The 17152-nt window shown below is 36.8% G+C and overlaps 1 protein-coding gene across 4 annotated transcripts in view; it reads left to right on the top strand.

Annotated features, from left to right (window-relative positions):
• Positions 1-17152, top strand: part of upSET (SET domain-containing protein upSET) — a 45286-nt gene that overhangs the window by 21527 nt on the left and 6607 nt on the right. For all 4 annotated transcript variants that reach the window (XM_074173544.1, XM_074173540.1, XM_074173536.1 and 1 more), the window contains 5 exons: positions 112-358; positions 3339-3625; positions 5467-5627; positions 8721-9436; positions 11688-13015. In XM_074173544.1, coding sequence (XP_074029645.1) covers positions 112-358; positions 3339-3625; positions 5467-5627; positions 8721-9436; positions 11688-13015 — 2739 coding nt within the window. The remainder of the gene's footprint in view (positions 1-111; positions 359-3338; positions 3626-5466; positions 5628-8720; positions 9437-11687; positions 13016-17152) is intronic.

Below are 17152 nucleotides of genomic sequence, written 5' to 3'. Positions count from 1 at the left end.
ATAAATGAGAATCTATTATTACTTTATCCTTAGTTATGAATACCTCTTTTACGAATGAAAGCAATATTTCTCTAGTTCATTTTGTATTTTTACACATTGAAATTTTTGTAGGGCGCCCATTGCCTTCTGCTAATATACTTTCGGCAGCTACGAACCTTTCTAACATTTCTTTGACACCTGGTAATGGCAGCAGCTCTTTGATGAATGTCCAGGACGATGATGCTGCTTCGGATATATCGGACATTTCGGACCGTAAACATGACACCGAAGGAGAGGAAACTGATACAGCTCCCGAGGCAGAGGCAGTAAACAATGATAATTTTGATGGATACGGAGATTATGTCACTAGGTGTATTTGGTAAGAAAACATCAATTTTACTTGAAATAACATAATATATGATGCAGTTGGTCGATACTTGATGAAAATCCATAACGTTTTCAAATAAAAGTTTATTTTGAGATTTTCACGTTTGATAGTTTATAAAATCACAATACATGTTTCACTATAGGATACCTAATGTATCACCATATGTTAGATCATTCACATAGAGTAAAAAAATAACTGGACCAAGAATCGAGCCCTGTAGAACCCCACGTTTTTTTAACTTGAATTTTTATTAGTCCTGACTGTTTGACTTCGATTCAATAGGCATGATTCTATCCATTTTTCTCCTTTCCATACAGCTAATATTAAAGATCCGATGACACTGAACGCAGCACGTTTTTTGAAGAGCTTTGGTTTTATAAAATTTATACAGTGCATTTCTTTAATGTCTCCCCCCTTTTATTTTTTGAACGGGTCAACTCATTTCAAATTTGGGATACTGAAATTAATGCATGAATACTTTAATTTGAAGTGTAATTGATAGATGAAACTTTCAAGATGGCGACTGGGCGCCATCTGGGGAAAAACTAAATGGAAAGGGGGGTCTTGTGACACATCTTTTCGAAGCTCCTAACAAATGCTTCACAACCCTAAAATATAATGTCAATATCTTCAACTACTACAAAATGGTGGAACTTTTAATAATTGCCTGAATACATTGACATTTAAGTACATAATACAGTAACAGCCTATCCGATATTTCACGCCGAAAAGTTTCGAACACAGTAACGTCAATATCTCTACAAATATTTATTATTCTCTGCCGTATATCCAATATTGAAGCAGGTTCAGTTTCGTACACCTTTTGCTTCAAATAGCCCCATAAAAAAAGTCCGAAGGTGTCAAATCTGGCGAGCGGGCTGGCCATTCTGCAGGACCTTGCCGGCCAATCCAACGACCGGGAAAAGTAGGATCTAAATAGTTTCTTACTTGTCTGGAGTAATGTGGTGGTGCTCTATCTTGTTGGAATACAATATCCATATCATATTCATTAGGATTCGATTCGACGATTTTAGTGATAAGAGGGTCAACAGTAGTTTCCAGCATATTCAAATACAGTTCCCCTGTTGAATTTTGATCAATAAATAGAGGTCCACAATATAGTTTCCCGAAATTTCTGCCCAAACGTTAATTTTTTCTGGATATTGGGCATATGTTTCCCGGAAAACGTGAGGGTTGGTGTCATTCCATTAACGGCAACTTTGTCTGTGAACATTGCCGTTTAAAAAAATGCACATTCGTCACTAAAACAAATATTGTTGAGATAGGTAGGATGCCTTGCAATGGTTTCCGTCATGATTTTACAGTATTATGTTCTTTGATCAGGGTCATCTTCAGTTAATTGGTGTACCATTTTAATTTTGTATGGATGATATCTATTCCTCTTCAAAAGTCTCCACACAGAAGAAAGAGACACCTCACAAACATTCGCGACGGAATAAGTAGACAGTTCAGGATATACTTGCATCTCACCAAATATTTGCACTTGCTGTTCTTCCGGAATGGACAGATGACCTGGGGGCTTTTTGTCATGTACACTACCGAATATTACTGGAGTTTTTTCCCAACACCAAATCGTTATTTATAACACCTCGACACGTGTTTCGATCACCAAGTGATCATCTTCAAAGAGGAAGATTATATTTATTTATTATTAAGTAGGCAAGCCTAATATACAAAAAAAAGAAAAATTACAAATTCATAAATATCTCACGACATTAACTATGTAAATATAATAACATTTTAAAGTACCTTTCAAGGAAAACCAAATATACATACATATCTATAGATTGTTAGGTTAGGTTAGGAAGATTAAAACAGTTTTCATCTTCCTCTTTGAAGATGATCACTTGGTGATCGATACACGTGTCGAGGTGTTATAAATAACGATTTGGTGTTGGGAAAAAACTCCAGTAATATTCATCACTACACCAAAGGTTCCAAACAGTGCATCATATGTACATTACCGGTAGTTGTGAATTTGGATATAAGTTCCCTCAAATGTTTTCTACAGATAGGACGATTCGGAAAACGTTCATTGAAAATCCTTTCGGTCTCGTGAAAGTTACGCGTCACACCATAAATAAAAATCGCTTCAAGTTTTTCTTGCAATGGACGAGAATTGACCATTTTAGAGATTGTTGAGGTGGTACCTTTCTACTAGTAAAACCGAAAAGTAAATGAAAATATTCTAACTGAACCATAATGTTCATTATCGTACTGACATTTTTTGTCGTATTCGTAAACAAAAAATAACTTAACAAACCTTATCGGGTTGTTGAAATTGCCATATGGCAGATAAAAAGGGATATTTCTAGAAATATCGATATTAATGTGTTTGTCTCCAGGAAATTATTAAATATTCCGCCATTTTGTAGTAGGTGAAGATATTGATGTCATATTCTAAGATTGTGGAGTATTCGTCAGGAGCTTCAAAATGATGTGTCCCAAGACCCCCCCTTTCCATTTAATTTTTTTTCCCAGATGGCGCCCAGTCGCCATTTCGAAAGTTTCAGCTGTCAATTTCACTTCAAAATAAAGTATTCATGCATTAATTTCATTATCCCAAATTTCAATTTTTTGAGTTGAACCGTTCAAAAAATAAAAGGGGGGGACAAATCAAATCAAAGCATGTTTTATTATCTGAAGAATAGAATTCTTATTGACAAAGCTCCTAAATATAAAAGTACATAAATCCTAACTGCTTAAAATGAGCAGGAAGTCATGATAATTAAATAAAATTAAAAATTATGCTAACCAATATGGATTGTCGGATGTATATATACAGTCATGTTACTATAAAATAATTTCACAACAATACAGTAGAATAGATATAAAAACAGTTTTCCCTAATTTATTGGACATTATTTGGACCTTGAAGAAATGCACTGTATATAATTCACGAAGAATATTTGTGCTCGATTTTTTTTAATTGAACACTTTTTCCTTCCAGCGGCTTTCTTCACGATGACGGCTATATGGTTGAATGTGATAGGTGTAAAGTTTGGCAGCACGTCCAGTGCGTCGTTAAAAATAGACAGATTCCCGACGAATACTTGTGCGAAGCTTGCGATCCAACCAAACCAATAGACAGGCAGAAAGCGCGGATGGCTCAGCAGCAGTGGTTGCGCGATAGGCAGTTTGTGGATCCCAAGTTGAGGAAAGATACTAAAATGAAAGAGGCGTTCAAGCCTAAAGAAACTATCAGCGATACTGATTCGTCTGATGGGGAGCATGTTGGTAAGTGTCTATATCCATATTTTTCTTACAATTATTTCATTTCTTGTTTTTTCTTGGGATAATGTTCTTTTACAGTTTGCTTCTCATTTTATTTGCCACCTTTCTAGTCATTTTTGACGATACTATGATCGAGTTTCATAAAATCATACTGGGATGAAACTGGTAAAAGAAATCCGAGTTTGGAACACATTGATAAATAAATATATAGTCTTCGTGATTGACTTTTTCAGTGTTGTGAAATTTGGGAACAATGTCTGCCGCGTATGTTGATTTTCCACTCACTGTTAGAAAAACATAAAAACAAAAGCGTACTCTCTCTCAGATCTTCATATTTATGAAACCAGAAATGTGGGATAACTCAGACAGGCAGAATTTAGACTTGAAATGTCATTAAGAAATTTTTTGGATGTTAAATTATTCAACAAACTCTCATATAATGTGAATGAATTGAATTTTAATTTGTTCAAAAGGAAAATTAAAGAGGTACCTTATACAAAATTGTTTTTATTCTGTACTTGATTTCATGTAAAGTACAGTCTAAATGTTTCACATATACATCTATCTATATATTTAAGAATTTTTTAAAATTCTGCTGCTTTTATATTATTTACATTATTTCTTCATTAATTTGTACCAACTGTTTATGACTTGGCAAAAATGTATATTAATAACGTGATCAAATGAATATCTATCTATATATCTATCTCATATTTTTCATTTTTAATCTTCTTTCAAATTTCATGAGATGAATTATGTGTACTGAGTGATGTTATACTGTAATCTCTCAGAGAATTACCGGTTTCCGTGCAATAGTTTTCAGAAATACTTATTTGACTTGCATGTAAATTAATTCTTTCAGATAACACCAAAGTATTACTAACGCTTTTGTTATTATAGGGGGACAATTTTATAAATTCAAGTACACAGTAATGTAGTTTATTGCTTTTAATAAACTTGTTTTTTAGCAAACTGACAAGTAGGAAACGGCTAGTGTTATATTAACATTGTAGTTTATCATTGATCCTTCAGGTTTTATTTACAAGAGGCTGACAATATTTTGCCATATAAATGAAAAAAGATTTCAATTAGGAATAAAGAAAAATTTATATTAAAATCATATCATAGGAGTTCTCCGTGAAATGATGCCCACACTCTGGATTGTGAAGATCGTCAGGTGTTGGTGGAAAAATTACAGCAATTTAGGCTTTGGGATAGGGACTCCATCACCCCCCGTGAATATTGAAGAGGTTGGATAAGGCACCTAACTGGTAAACACGTTCGGGGATGGTGAATAATCTAGAATCAACATGCTGAAGAGAAAATCGAATAAAGGTTATATTTAAAATAAGGGGCATAAAATATCTATGGATTTGATGAAAAAAAAATTACAGATAGAATTGAAAACTAGCCTCAAAAATTCAATTTCTAGAATGCTAGAATAATGAGGATTGGTTTTTTTTTAAACATTTCCTTGCTTGATCTCTCGATTTCTCCTTAATGTTCCTAAAAGTTGTACTTCACTGTCTCTGGTTTATTTGTTTCTACTGGCATTCATGATTTTATCTGAAAGACTTTAGCATTTTGTGATACTAAAAATTGATATAGAATCGGTGTCACTATTTTCGTGTTTGAAGACCGTCGATTTTTGAAGTTTCTTCCTGACTTATATAAACCTCTAAAGAAGCGGCAGCGAAACGTCGGGAAGAATTTCCAAAAACCGACGGACTTCAAACCCGGAAAATAGTGACACTGGAAACCTCGTCCGCGAAAACTTGAACCATTTTGTGAAATAGAATCGGTGTTTTGCTGAACTGACTTTAATTTTAACTTTTTTGTTGAAGCGCATAACAACAATGTTGTAAATAAAAACAGAAGTCTTGCCAGTAGAAGAAAAAGTGATAATCATCAGAAACAGGCGATTTCCAGGCAGAGGAGGGAAGTTCAGAAGGAAGTTGTACAGAGGCGCCAAAAGAGGAAGGAAAGGAAAATAGTTCGTAAGAAGGTAAGAATCAATCAAATCAAAATATGCTTCATTGAGGTGATTTTTATATTTTTTGTGGATAAGACACACTGTTTCCAAAATAAAAAAGACATACTAAGGCCAGAATTTTTTGCTTCACAAATAATGGGCGGGATGAATCCCTGTAGCTAGGGATTTTTGCACAATTTCCCCAGAAACATATTCCATAACGTAAATAGGACTCAATTTCTGCAAAATAAACTGATCTTGTGATAGTAGTGTCTAACTGTCTTGCATTTTTACATTTTCGAAGTGTACTTCCCCTATGTTACACCTAAACGTGACCACATTTGTTTTATCGATGTTGAATGATGAAAGATTGGAATCACACCACTCTTCCACCCTTCTTATGTCGATGATGATTTGATCAAGTAAATTGGAGGCGGTATTGCTATGCCAGAGGATAGTGGTGTCGTCAGATGTCAACATGGACTAAGTCATTGACATAAATGAGAAACAACCACCGGTCCCAAAACGGAACCTTGTGGAACCCCATTGCCAATGAAATTCCATCTAATAGAACATTCTGCCGCCGATGAGAAAATATGTTGTAATGAAAGTGATCAGCAGCAGTGTAATTTATATTTTTGAAATTAAAGTAGGGCTTTAACACAGGCCCCTGCATGTTCTACTAGGACTGATATAATTTCTTTCAGTTTTTTTGTAAGCTTAGGCTTTTAATTTCCGAGTCTTATTTTTTTTTTAAGAAGAATGAAAACTTTATTTTCAGTTTAATTTTAATGAGTTGGAATTGGTTGATAGCGTTTTGAATTGTATGTACAATACGGTCAGTGGATTTTTACACCTGCGTCATCAATTTGTGCATCCAAAATAAGGCAACAAAGTAAGATTAATGCACATTTCAAAGAAGAATTGCTTTCATTAAATTAACCCCAACTTTTGATTATAGGTCGATTTCTTGAAATTTGTCAGCTTTCTAAAAATCAATTTGTAAACACTTATTTTGTATTCCATTTTGGAACCAGATATCAGGACAATTTGAATATTCCAATATGCGGAATGTTAAACAAATCCAATATAGAGTTGAAATTTATGATTACTATGTGAAATTTACTTATTTTAAAATTTCAAATGCCCACAGTTTATTAGTTGTAAAAAAATGCGTAGTATAAAAACTTTAAACCGCAAAAACTTTATAACAAACAGCACTATCAAACAATAGTGATACATTATCAAATTGAACTTCTATTCTTGGCACTTGGTGTTTTTTTGGATCTATCAAAGGCTTTTGATTGTATGTTCAATGCCATTCTGCTACAGAAATTGAAGAAAATGGGTATACGTGGCCCTGCACAGGATTGGTTTAGATCCTACCTCACAGGTCGAACCCAGAGGGTATGCATAAAGGACAATTCATTAGATCACCTCTCAGAAACTGCTTTAATATTAAGGGGAGTGCCACAGGGCAGTATATTAGGACCAATCCTGTTCATTTTATATGTAAACGATCTACCATATATAGTCCATGATAAATCTGTTATATTAACAAATTATACCGATGACACAAACGTTCTAATTGCTGGAAAAGACTATCAAGAATTGAGTCAAAAAACAAATAACACTATACTCCTACTATCAGTTTGGTTCGAAAAAAACTCACTAATATTAAACACTGAAAAAACAAACTGCATACTTTTTAAGCATAGTCGAAATACACGAGATCTCCCAGCACACATCGAAATCGATAACACGCAAATCTCTTTTGTTGACTCCACCAAATTCCTAGGGGTCATCATTGATAGACACATGTGCTGGATGAAACACATTCAACTGCTCTGCGGCAAGCGTAGTAGAGTTTGCTACTCTCTGAAGGAACTCCCAAAAAGTCGTCAATCAGAGTACCCTACGAACGGCATATTACGGTCATTTTCACTCCATCATGTGCTACAGAATTATATTCTGGGGCGGCACACACAATGAAGAGGTCTTTAGAATCCAAAAGAGAGCAATTAGAATTCTAGCTGGACTAAGAGTAAATGAATCTTGTAGAGGATATTTCAAAAATCCGAACCTTCTCACTCTAACAGCTGTATATGTGTTTGAATTATGTCTTCAAAAATAAATCACTATTTATATCTTATGGAAATGACCACTCGCACCACACGAGAAATAAGAATATATTCTGCTACCCTCAACATAAAACTACAGTCCTAGAAAAAGGCTGTTTTTATAAATGTCTAAAACTTTACAACTTACTTCCTGAAAACATAAAAGACATTAAAGTGCACAATGTATTTAAACACAAACTAAAACAAATACTCATTGCAGCTGAACCATATGGTTTGGAAGATGTGGATGAGGGCACTTTCAAGAGATAATTGTCTCTAGTAATATGTTATATGTTGTTCGTAATCCTTTTAATGTTTTTAACAAAGCACTTCCCGATGTAATGGGATGAAAATGTGCACTATTTCTTTTGACTTGTACTATACAAATTTTGTAATTTGTCACTTGTGCGAAATAAATATTCTATTCAAGTTTGCATAGTCGTCTCTCTTAGATGTGAGTGTTAGCTTGTCATCCAAATTGGAACCCTGAATATAAGAATATATGCTTTTACGGACTTAGTCAGGATCAAAGAGAACAAAATGCAAGCTTAGGCCGTGTTTGAATGGAACTTGAAGTTCCAAACATTTCGTCAACTAGTGCAGCAGACATTGTCAATAGTATATGCTTTGACTGCGAGATCTCGGCAATGACTTATGACAATGACATGACAATGACCGAATATAACCTTCGACCTCGCGGTCAACTCGCATACCACTGATGATGTCTGCCGTAGTAGCAGAGAAACGTGTGGAACTTCAGGTTCCATCCGAACACGACCTACCAGCCCGGATTGTTCTCTTTAACACACAATGATCAAATGCAAACGTTAACTGTTTTGTCTTTGTTTTTCACTTGTACCAGAAAAGGATGCTATTTGAAAGTATGTGTTTTATCGTGCCAGTTGATGATTATGTATGTATAGTGATTCATAGTCCCAGGTGTACATGTCTTTCCTGTACATGGAAATTGACAGCCGTTGAAATGTTCGATCATTGTTTGTTTCAGAGTAAACCTCCGGTGAAACCCGTCAGCGAGGACGAGAATCAAGACGCCTGGGCCAGTCATCTGCCCCAGTTGCGGCAGTGGATCGAAAAGTACGAGGAGGCCGTGACGAACCACTACTCTCCCGAATTGAGGGCTCGAATATCGAGCATCCGAGTTAATGGTATCCATTCGGACGCGAGCGTGCAGTACGACACGACTGTACACAAGTGCCGCGTGCACACCCACCCGCTGACTGAAATCAAATTCCTCGTCGCCACTGTTAACCTGCAGCCGAACACGCCCGTCGTCGAACTGCGCGGGAAGTACATGCTGTCGACGCAGCATCGCGCCACAGGCGGATCATTGACGACGCGTCAGCACTCGCAGAGACCTGGTCCGTTTCTCTTCTTCTATCGGCTGAATAAGGACAACACGGAGGTGTGCGTCGATACGCGAACGTACGGCAACAGCGCTCGGTTTGTCAGGAGATCGTGCCGGCCAAACGCCGAACTGCGGCACTGCATCGAGAAGGGCGTGCTGCACATATTTATCGTATCGATAGCAGTCGTGGACAGGAACTGCGAACTGACGATCAAGCACGAATCTCACGATTTGGCCGCGATCGGCACGACGCGCATCGCGTGCGCGTGCGGAAATCAGGAGGAATGCTCCGTAAACAAGTCGACTACGACGACGGTGAATACGGCGGTGAAGAAGAATGGAGAGGCGCCGGAATTGTAAGTGGTTTTGATTTGTTTATTGATGGGAATCTCGAGATGAGAATATAATAAGAATAAAATCAAGTCAAAGAACTACTATAATAATAATTTACAGCAGTTCATTAAACTTGCATACTTTGTTGAAATGCAGAGTATCAGAGTGACTTGAAAATGAATTCGACTAAAAAAAGTTAGGCTTCAATAATTTCACATCTTATTATAAACCTCCATTCGAGGAGTGTTTCCTTTTGGGGGGGGGGTATTCTAATTAACGTCCATAGCATCTTGGAGACGTGGTGTCAGTGTGAACTTGGTTACAAAGGTTTTTTTTCAATTATAAAACATAAGTTACTTAATGGCAAATACAAAATCAATCAATCCTTCATCTGGAGTACCTTAGGGGTCGAATCTCGAACCACTTCTGTTTTTATTATTTATTAAGTAAACAAACTACAGTAGAACCCCGAGGTAATGGGGGGAACCCATCTCGGATAAATGAAACTCGAATATTCCGGATTTATTTATTATTCGCCCAATAAAACATTATTTATGTTCCTACATATGTGGAATGTAGATAAGTACATTACAAAACAGTAAAATAACTATCTATTCACTTCTGTTTCATATTGCATCCTCTTTTCCTCGCTGCAATGTTCCGCCATCTATTAAGAAAGAGTAGATCAGTTGCCTCTGTTTGCTGCTCAATATAAATTTAAGCCTTTTCTGAAGCAGCAAAACGTTTTTGATGGATTATCTTACTGGCAGGCTCTTCATCTACCACTTCGTCATCATCATCATTGACTTCTCCGGTTTCCTGCAAGGCATCCGTTATTTCTTCGATACTTAGTTCTTCTCTATGTTATCTGCTGTAATCCATTCAACAACATCTTGTCTTGTCACATTCTCGCAACCCTCTAATGCTCGCATTACTTCAAATAAACTTTTTTCTTCTCTGTATCATTGACAGAACCAGACCTTCATGGATTTTTAATTTAGAAGCCAAGTCAATCAATGGAATATCTTCTTCACTGTCATAAGAGTCCTCAGAGTCAATAACTTTTGACCAAGATTTTTGAATAGTGAAAGCGCGCACATAATCTCAAGCTTGACTCGCCCAGTACATAACATCATTTAATGCGGAGCTCGATTAAACGCGACTCAAATAAACGAGGTTCTACTGTATATCTCAATGCATCCAAATGTAAAGTAGTGTATTATAGTAATAAAATGTCAGTCACATCGAGTACAATTATCGAGTAGACACCATTTCACTGTCACAAAGTAACTCAATTAAAGATCTTGGTGTGTATTTTGATCAAAATTTGTCTTGTTCCAACCTTATTAGATCGAAAGTAAATGAAGCATTTAGAGTTTATGGCTTCATAATTCGCAGTTGTAGATCTTTTACAAACATCTGCTCTATTTACTCTTTATGTAGCCTACGTAAGGTCAAAATTAAAATACGGCTCTGTTATATGGTCTCCATTCTACAATTGCTATAATACATTAATTGAAAAATACATATAAAGTCTTGAATTACGCAGAAAACTTATTGGAATAATTTTTCTATATAAATTACTGCACAACAATGTGGATGCTATGGAGGTGTTATCTTTCATACATTTCTTTGTGCCTCATTTTAGAACTAGAAATACAAAAACTTTTTACAGCCGACTGGCCAGAACCAATTTGTATCTCAAGTCACCTATCTTTAGCATTTGCAATAATTTCAATTTAATTTCAAATTTGGGTGATATCAATTTTGATTCCCTAAAATATATTGTTGACACTGCATCTCAGTATTTCATGGAGAATTTTTAATTTTCTGGTATAGTTTTTATTTTATTATATTATAATATTCATTCATTTTCTCAAATTGTAACTTTGTAATTATAAGGATCCATATTACTTTTTTTCAAAATACTTGGTTAACTCTGTAAATGGTTTTTAACTGTTGGTTAATAAAGGCTATTATTATTATTATTATTATAAAGTCCTTCAGTCAATACTTAATATTTTTGTGTTTTTCTCATTTTCTTTTTGTTTTACGTACCCTTACGAGTAACTTGGTTCCAAATTAAAAAAAAAAGTGGACTCTTGTTTGTATAATTAAGAATATTTGTGGGTTGATGAAGCATTTTCTGTACTTATATTTTTTTATATTATATTTTTTTCTAATTCTGTAGGACAAGGTATTCTCTTCTCGCAATTTTAGTCAATCTAAATTCTTCCTTCAATAATGCATTCAACAATTTTTTTTTTTTTGAAGACACAGCAGGAAGAGGAGAAAGCGAAGAACAGTTTCTTCCAACATCCCAGATCTTGACTCTCCCAAAACGCCGGTCGAAGAGAGTCTCCCGGCACCCCCTCCCGCTCCTCGGGCCCCTACACCTCCCACACCACTGCCCAGTCCTCCGATTGAACATTCGCCGGTGAAAATGAAAATAGAAAAATGCGAGTTGGTCGTGAAACCGGAACTTGTGGAAGAACCGATGCAAGTCAAGGAGGAACCAATGAATGTGGAAACGAAAGTAGAAGTCGATATCAAAGAGGAAACTTTCGACTTGAAAACCGAAGAAAAGATGGAAGATTTCCCCGAGCCGGAAGAGGACAAGAAGACCGTGAAAGTTAAAGAAGAGGAAGACGAGGATGAGGAAGAAGAACTCAAAAGTCCCCATTCCACGCCGGCGTCTACGAGAAGAAGCTCGCACTATAAATCAGACAGGGAGGACGAGAAATCCGACGGCAAGTCCGATGGCAAGGAGGAGAAGAAGGAAAAGTCGAAGAAGCTCAGCAGGGAAGAGAGGAAGCTGGAGGCGATCTTGAGGGCGATCGAGCAGATGGAGAAGGCGGAGTCTAGGAAGCAAGAGCATCAGGCCAAGCAGGCTCATCGTCGCGAGTCCGAACCTGGTCTCGGCCCCGGCCCGAAGGAGGAGGAGAAACAAGAACCGAAAATGAAGAGGCGACGCAGGAAGGGTCGATCTAGAACCATAAGCCAGTCAGCCTCTAGGAGGAACAGGCTGAACTCGACTGATTCGTACATGACTTCCGGAGACGAGAACATGCTCTCGCCAAACGACAGCGTCCAGCAACCTAACAAAACGCCTATAAAGGAGTGCTCGACCGACAACAGCGACAATAGGGCTGTGGGTCTACTGCTCGCCCTCTCGAGTTGCGAACCTTCAATCAAGGGTGAGAAGTCCCCAGCACGAGACATTGATTCCAATTCGAATTCAGCCCACTCATCGCCCGAAACTCCTCTCTCTTCCGCTTGCTTGTTCGTGCAGGCAGCTGTAGAACCGCTGGAGCAGGGCTTCAAGTTCCCCAAGACAAAGAAGGGACTGATGAACGAGTGGCTCAACAAGGTACCACCCGAGCCCATGCAGACGGCTAGCGCGATGTCACCTTCGTCGTTGACGCCCCATATGGTGACACCCACGGAGGACGTAGGTAGCATGTACTCGCCAATGAAAAGCTTGACGGTGTCGTCGACGTCAGCGGATCTAAACCACCATCCGAGAGGAAGCGCGAAGAAAAGGTGGCTCCGGCAGGCGATCAGTGAGGATCATTCATGCGACAGTCCTTCAAGTAGGCCTGGTAAGTTTCTATATGAATTTTTTTATTCATTTCACACTTTGATGTACTGGGTTAGGTTAGGTCTAAAGTAAGTGGGTCTATTCGACCGTCCACCGCAACCCGCAAGGGTTTATTGTGGCTCACACCTATTCACACTCGCCCAGCTTCTTAACGGAGCCGATTAGTTTGTATGGTGAGTGGTCTTTCAGGTCAAATGATAAGAGTACGGAACTGCCGAACTCGTAAGAACCTGATTCGGTCCCCAGCGGGGCAGGCACAAAGTATATGCTCTGCTGTTTCATCATTGTCCAAACAGAGGCGACACGCACTGTCCTCCGACAGTCCAAGTCTCTTCATATGATGATTCAAATGACAGTGACCAGTAAGAAGGCCTGTTGGACATCGTAGTTCATCCCTACTGTAGTCCAACAACTTTTTGGTATCAAGCTTCGAAGAATTGATATAACTTACACGACTGATACATTAAGGTTATGTTCAGGGTGAGGGTGACGAGATTGAAACACTGTCTAACAGTGAAAATATGAATTGGTCCACGGTGGACAGATGCAAAGTATGTATGTGCTTTGCTATTTCAGCATTAAAACTGAAATAACAAACTGTCTTCCGACAAGTCAAGTCTCTTCATATGATGAGTCAGATCAGATGGTAGTGACGTACAAGTAGACCTGTTGGAGAATGTAAGTCATCCTTGCTGTAGCCTAACGATTGTTTGGTGCCGTATTTAAAAGGATGCAATGGGTCAATCCGGATAGATTTTACCGGAAGTCTAAAACTCTTCTTGCTATCCGAGTATTCAGTGTTTGTTTTGGCAAGGTCCAATGTAACCTTTTGTAACGCCCTCGTTAGCTAGAGAGTTGAAAGTTCACTACCAACTTGGATATTGCTCAGTAAATGTCGAGTGTATCTTGAAGAACCACCAAAAACCATAATTACTGAAACCAGCCTTATTGCCTGTGTTGAAGGTGAAACGGATATCCGGCTGAATACCGGATAACTAACCCCTATCCGGCTAAATACCGGATAACTACCACCTATCCGGCCGAATACCGAATTTAAAAAAAATGAAACCAGCCTTGTTGCCTGTGTTAAAGGTGAAACGGATATCTGGCTGAATATCGGATAACTAACCCCTATCCGGCTAAATACCGGATAACTACCGCCTATCCGGCAGAATACCGAATTTAAAAAAATGAAACCAGCCTTATTGCCTGTGTTAAAGGTGAAACTGATATCCGGCTGGATACCGGATAACTAACCTCTATCCGGCTAAATACCGGATAACTACCACCTATCCGGCCGAATACCGGATTTAAAAAAATGGTAATTGACTGCTCTATTTAGTTAGTATCACTTAAGAAATACGATCATCTGTCACACAATAATTCTACAGCTTTGAAAATGAATTAGTACTCATGCTGCAAATTATGGTGAATGAATATTAATTTCTCTGCATTAAGAGGTAGCAAGCGTTATAAACAAGTGTTAACTTTGCGTATCAACGAAAAGATCCGAATCGGATCACTCTATAGTGCTTCTTCGGTGGCCGAATATCCGTCTGGAAGGTTGGCGTCGAATATCCGATATCTGGCTAGAGCCATGCTACCCGTTTCATCTCTAGTGCAAACACCATTTTGAAGAACGTTATCAAACCGGTTTAATAAAACTATTTTCGAAAAAGGATTCGGCCGCCTAAACACGTTCTTCGAGTGGTGTAATAGTTTATGGATATAAAAATTATTCAATGGGTCAGAAAGTGAATTTTATTTTAAAATAATGCCTTATTAAACAGGATTAGACCACGATGCCTGTTACAAGAAATCACTATTTGGAAAAGAACAAATTGTTCCTTATGATGATTTTATTTGAGAATTGGCAAACAGAAATAGTTTTATTCATCACTAAAATTTTCACACATACACAATTTCAAGATTAAATACATCAGATAACTTATAATTGGACTAGTCAAAAAAGTAAAACGCTAAAAGCTAAACACAAATGTTTGATCTTGAATAAATTTTAAAAAAGACTACATGTATAGAAAAAACTATGTCATTTATCTAAACACTGAAAGTAAGAAATTCTCAGAATATTGAAATGTAGGTTATCAATTGATATATGAGTAGACATTTTTTGTTTTCTTTAAGAAAAATTGTTAGCAAAGATGGTATTCAAAGCAGTTTTCATAAAGATAGAGGTATAGTCGCGCTTGATCCGTGTAAATACTTCTCAGATTTTGGATGTTAGAACTGCAGTTTTTATAACATTCGATATGCTTGTGTAATTGTGGTCAAATAGAGGCAAAGATTACGCAATAGAAATGGCATAAATATCAAGACATTTTAGAAAGCTATTTTAAAACATACCTGTATATGAATTTCACTGGTTCGGACTTCCATTGTCTACTATATAAAATGATTTGAAATCCCTGAAACAACTAAAAAAGAAGAATTAAAAATGAATAGCTGAAAATAACAATTATATTAAGCAAAAAAAAACCTGAAATGAAGTAATAGTGAAATAAAATACAAGTAAAATCGAACAATTGAACAAAAATGAATAAAAATAAAGAAAAAGAAAATAAAAATAAAAAGTTGAGAGATTCCAAGTCACGTTAGTTCACGACGTTTCGATTGCTAGTATCTACAATCGTCTTCGGGTGATGACAGTCATCACCCGAAGACCGGAGTCATCACCCGGAGTAATTTCAACGCTTCATTATAATTTTAGACAATACTAATTTTTGATAGGGATAAACTAAAGTAATTATTTGCAGAATGTTATAACGGTACAGACATCATCTGCTGGTGATCACTAGATGAAAAACAGGTGTTGATCAGCAGATGTTCCAAGGAACGGAAGATTGTCTCAAAGAAATGGGTTTTACCTCAACAAAATATCCAGATGAGAGTTACGATAGTAGGTATATCTGTAGGAACTAGGAGTCCTTGTAGGAATGATAATTTTTAATAATAAATTATAGTGCCCAATGATGACGTAGTTACTGAAAGTTGTTGAGAAGGTTTTCTTATATCTTTCATTTTGATGTCACAGTAAAAACTGGACGAATAGAGAGGTTGTTGATTGTTCTTGTGTGGTAAAATTGAAATGATGACAGGTTCCATTAGGTTTTGTTTATGGAGTCGTGAATAGACAATGATTCAAGTGTTGATGAAGGTAGTGAATGGTAAATGTCTGATGGTGGTAATCAAAAAGTCAATGATTTACTAATTCTAGGATTGGATAGTTCTAATAGTAGAATGGGAAGTAGAATAACACACAATAGGAGTGTTATAGTAGAAATAATGCTCACATAACAAACATAGGGACTTCCGTATTTTGACTACTGATAATGGGCATATTGTCAAAGCTACATCTGTCAAATTAGTTGTGTTTTGGCAAATTACCATGGAAGAATATAGCATTCAACAACTTGTGCAAATAATAAAATTGTTTTATCAAAATGAATGTTCTGTTCGAGCAACGTACCGCGCGCTTCGCCCATTTTACTGTCGCCATAATCGTGCTACCATGAGGACTGAGATAAATTTGAATCCACGAGTTCAGTAAACGATCGACCAAGACTTTTTTATTGTGATATGGTTAATGAAAATTACTCAAAATCACACTGCACATAGCTATTAAATTGAATTATTGTATGTTCATACAGAAATGGGGCATGATTTTAATAGTATCAATTATATTGTAGTTTCAAGGAAGATAAAAAGTATTTCTGAAAAGCAACTTCATTTAAATGGGGAATGTTCCTCCTGACGAAAATCAAGTAGTTTTCATAAAAGAGCTTTAAAACAACTCTAAACTCATCATTTCAACCTTTTTCTTTAAAAAAATCATTTAAATCATAAAGAGGAATGAAATAATGCATTCAACATTTAAAGGGATTCGTTTCTATTTCACCCTTTGGCAACATCGGTTCTAGCTAATAAAGGACAATGAGTCTGTTACGTGTATGAGACAAACAAAGATGACATATTTCAGAGGCGTGCTGTTCTGTTTACTTATGTTCCGAGTTCCAAAACATTCTGTGATATATGACATTTTGTGCATCTTCCTCTATATAAATAAATAACAAAAGAACTGTTGTTTGTGTGGCTTGTGGAGGTGGTATTCAACTATAAT

Source organism: Leptinotarsa decemlineata, unplaced genomic scaffold (genome assembly GCF_025532065.1).
Source record: "Leptinotarsa decemlineata unplaced genomic scaffold, Ldec_3_MD MMD2_P_RNA_scaffold_12, whole genome shotgun sequence".
NCBI lineage: Eukaryota > Metazoa > Arthropoda > Insecta > Coleoptera > Chrysomelidae > Leptinotarsa > Leptinotarsa decemlineata.
The sequence above is the reverse complement of the archived record's forward strand: the minus strand, read 5'-3'. Positions and strand labels throughout refer to the sequence as shown.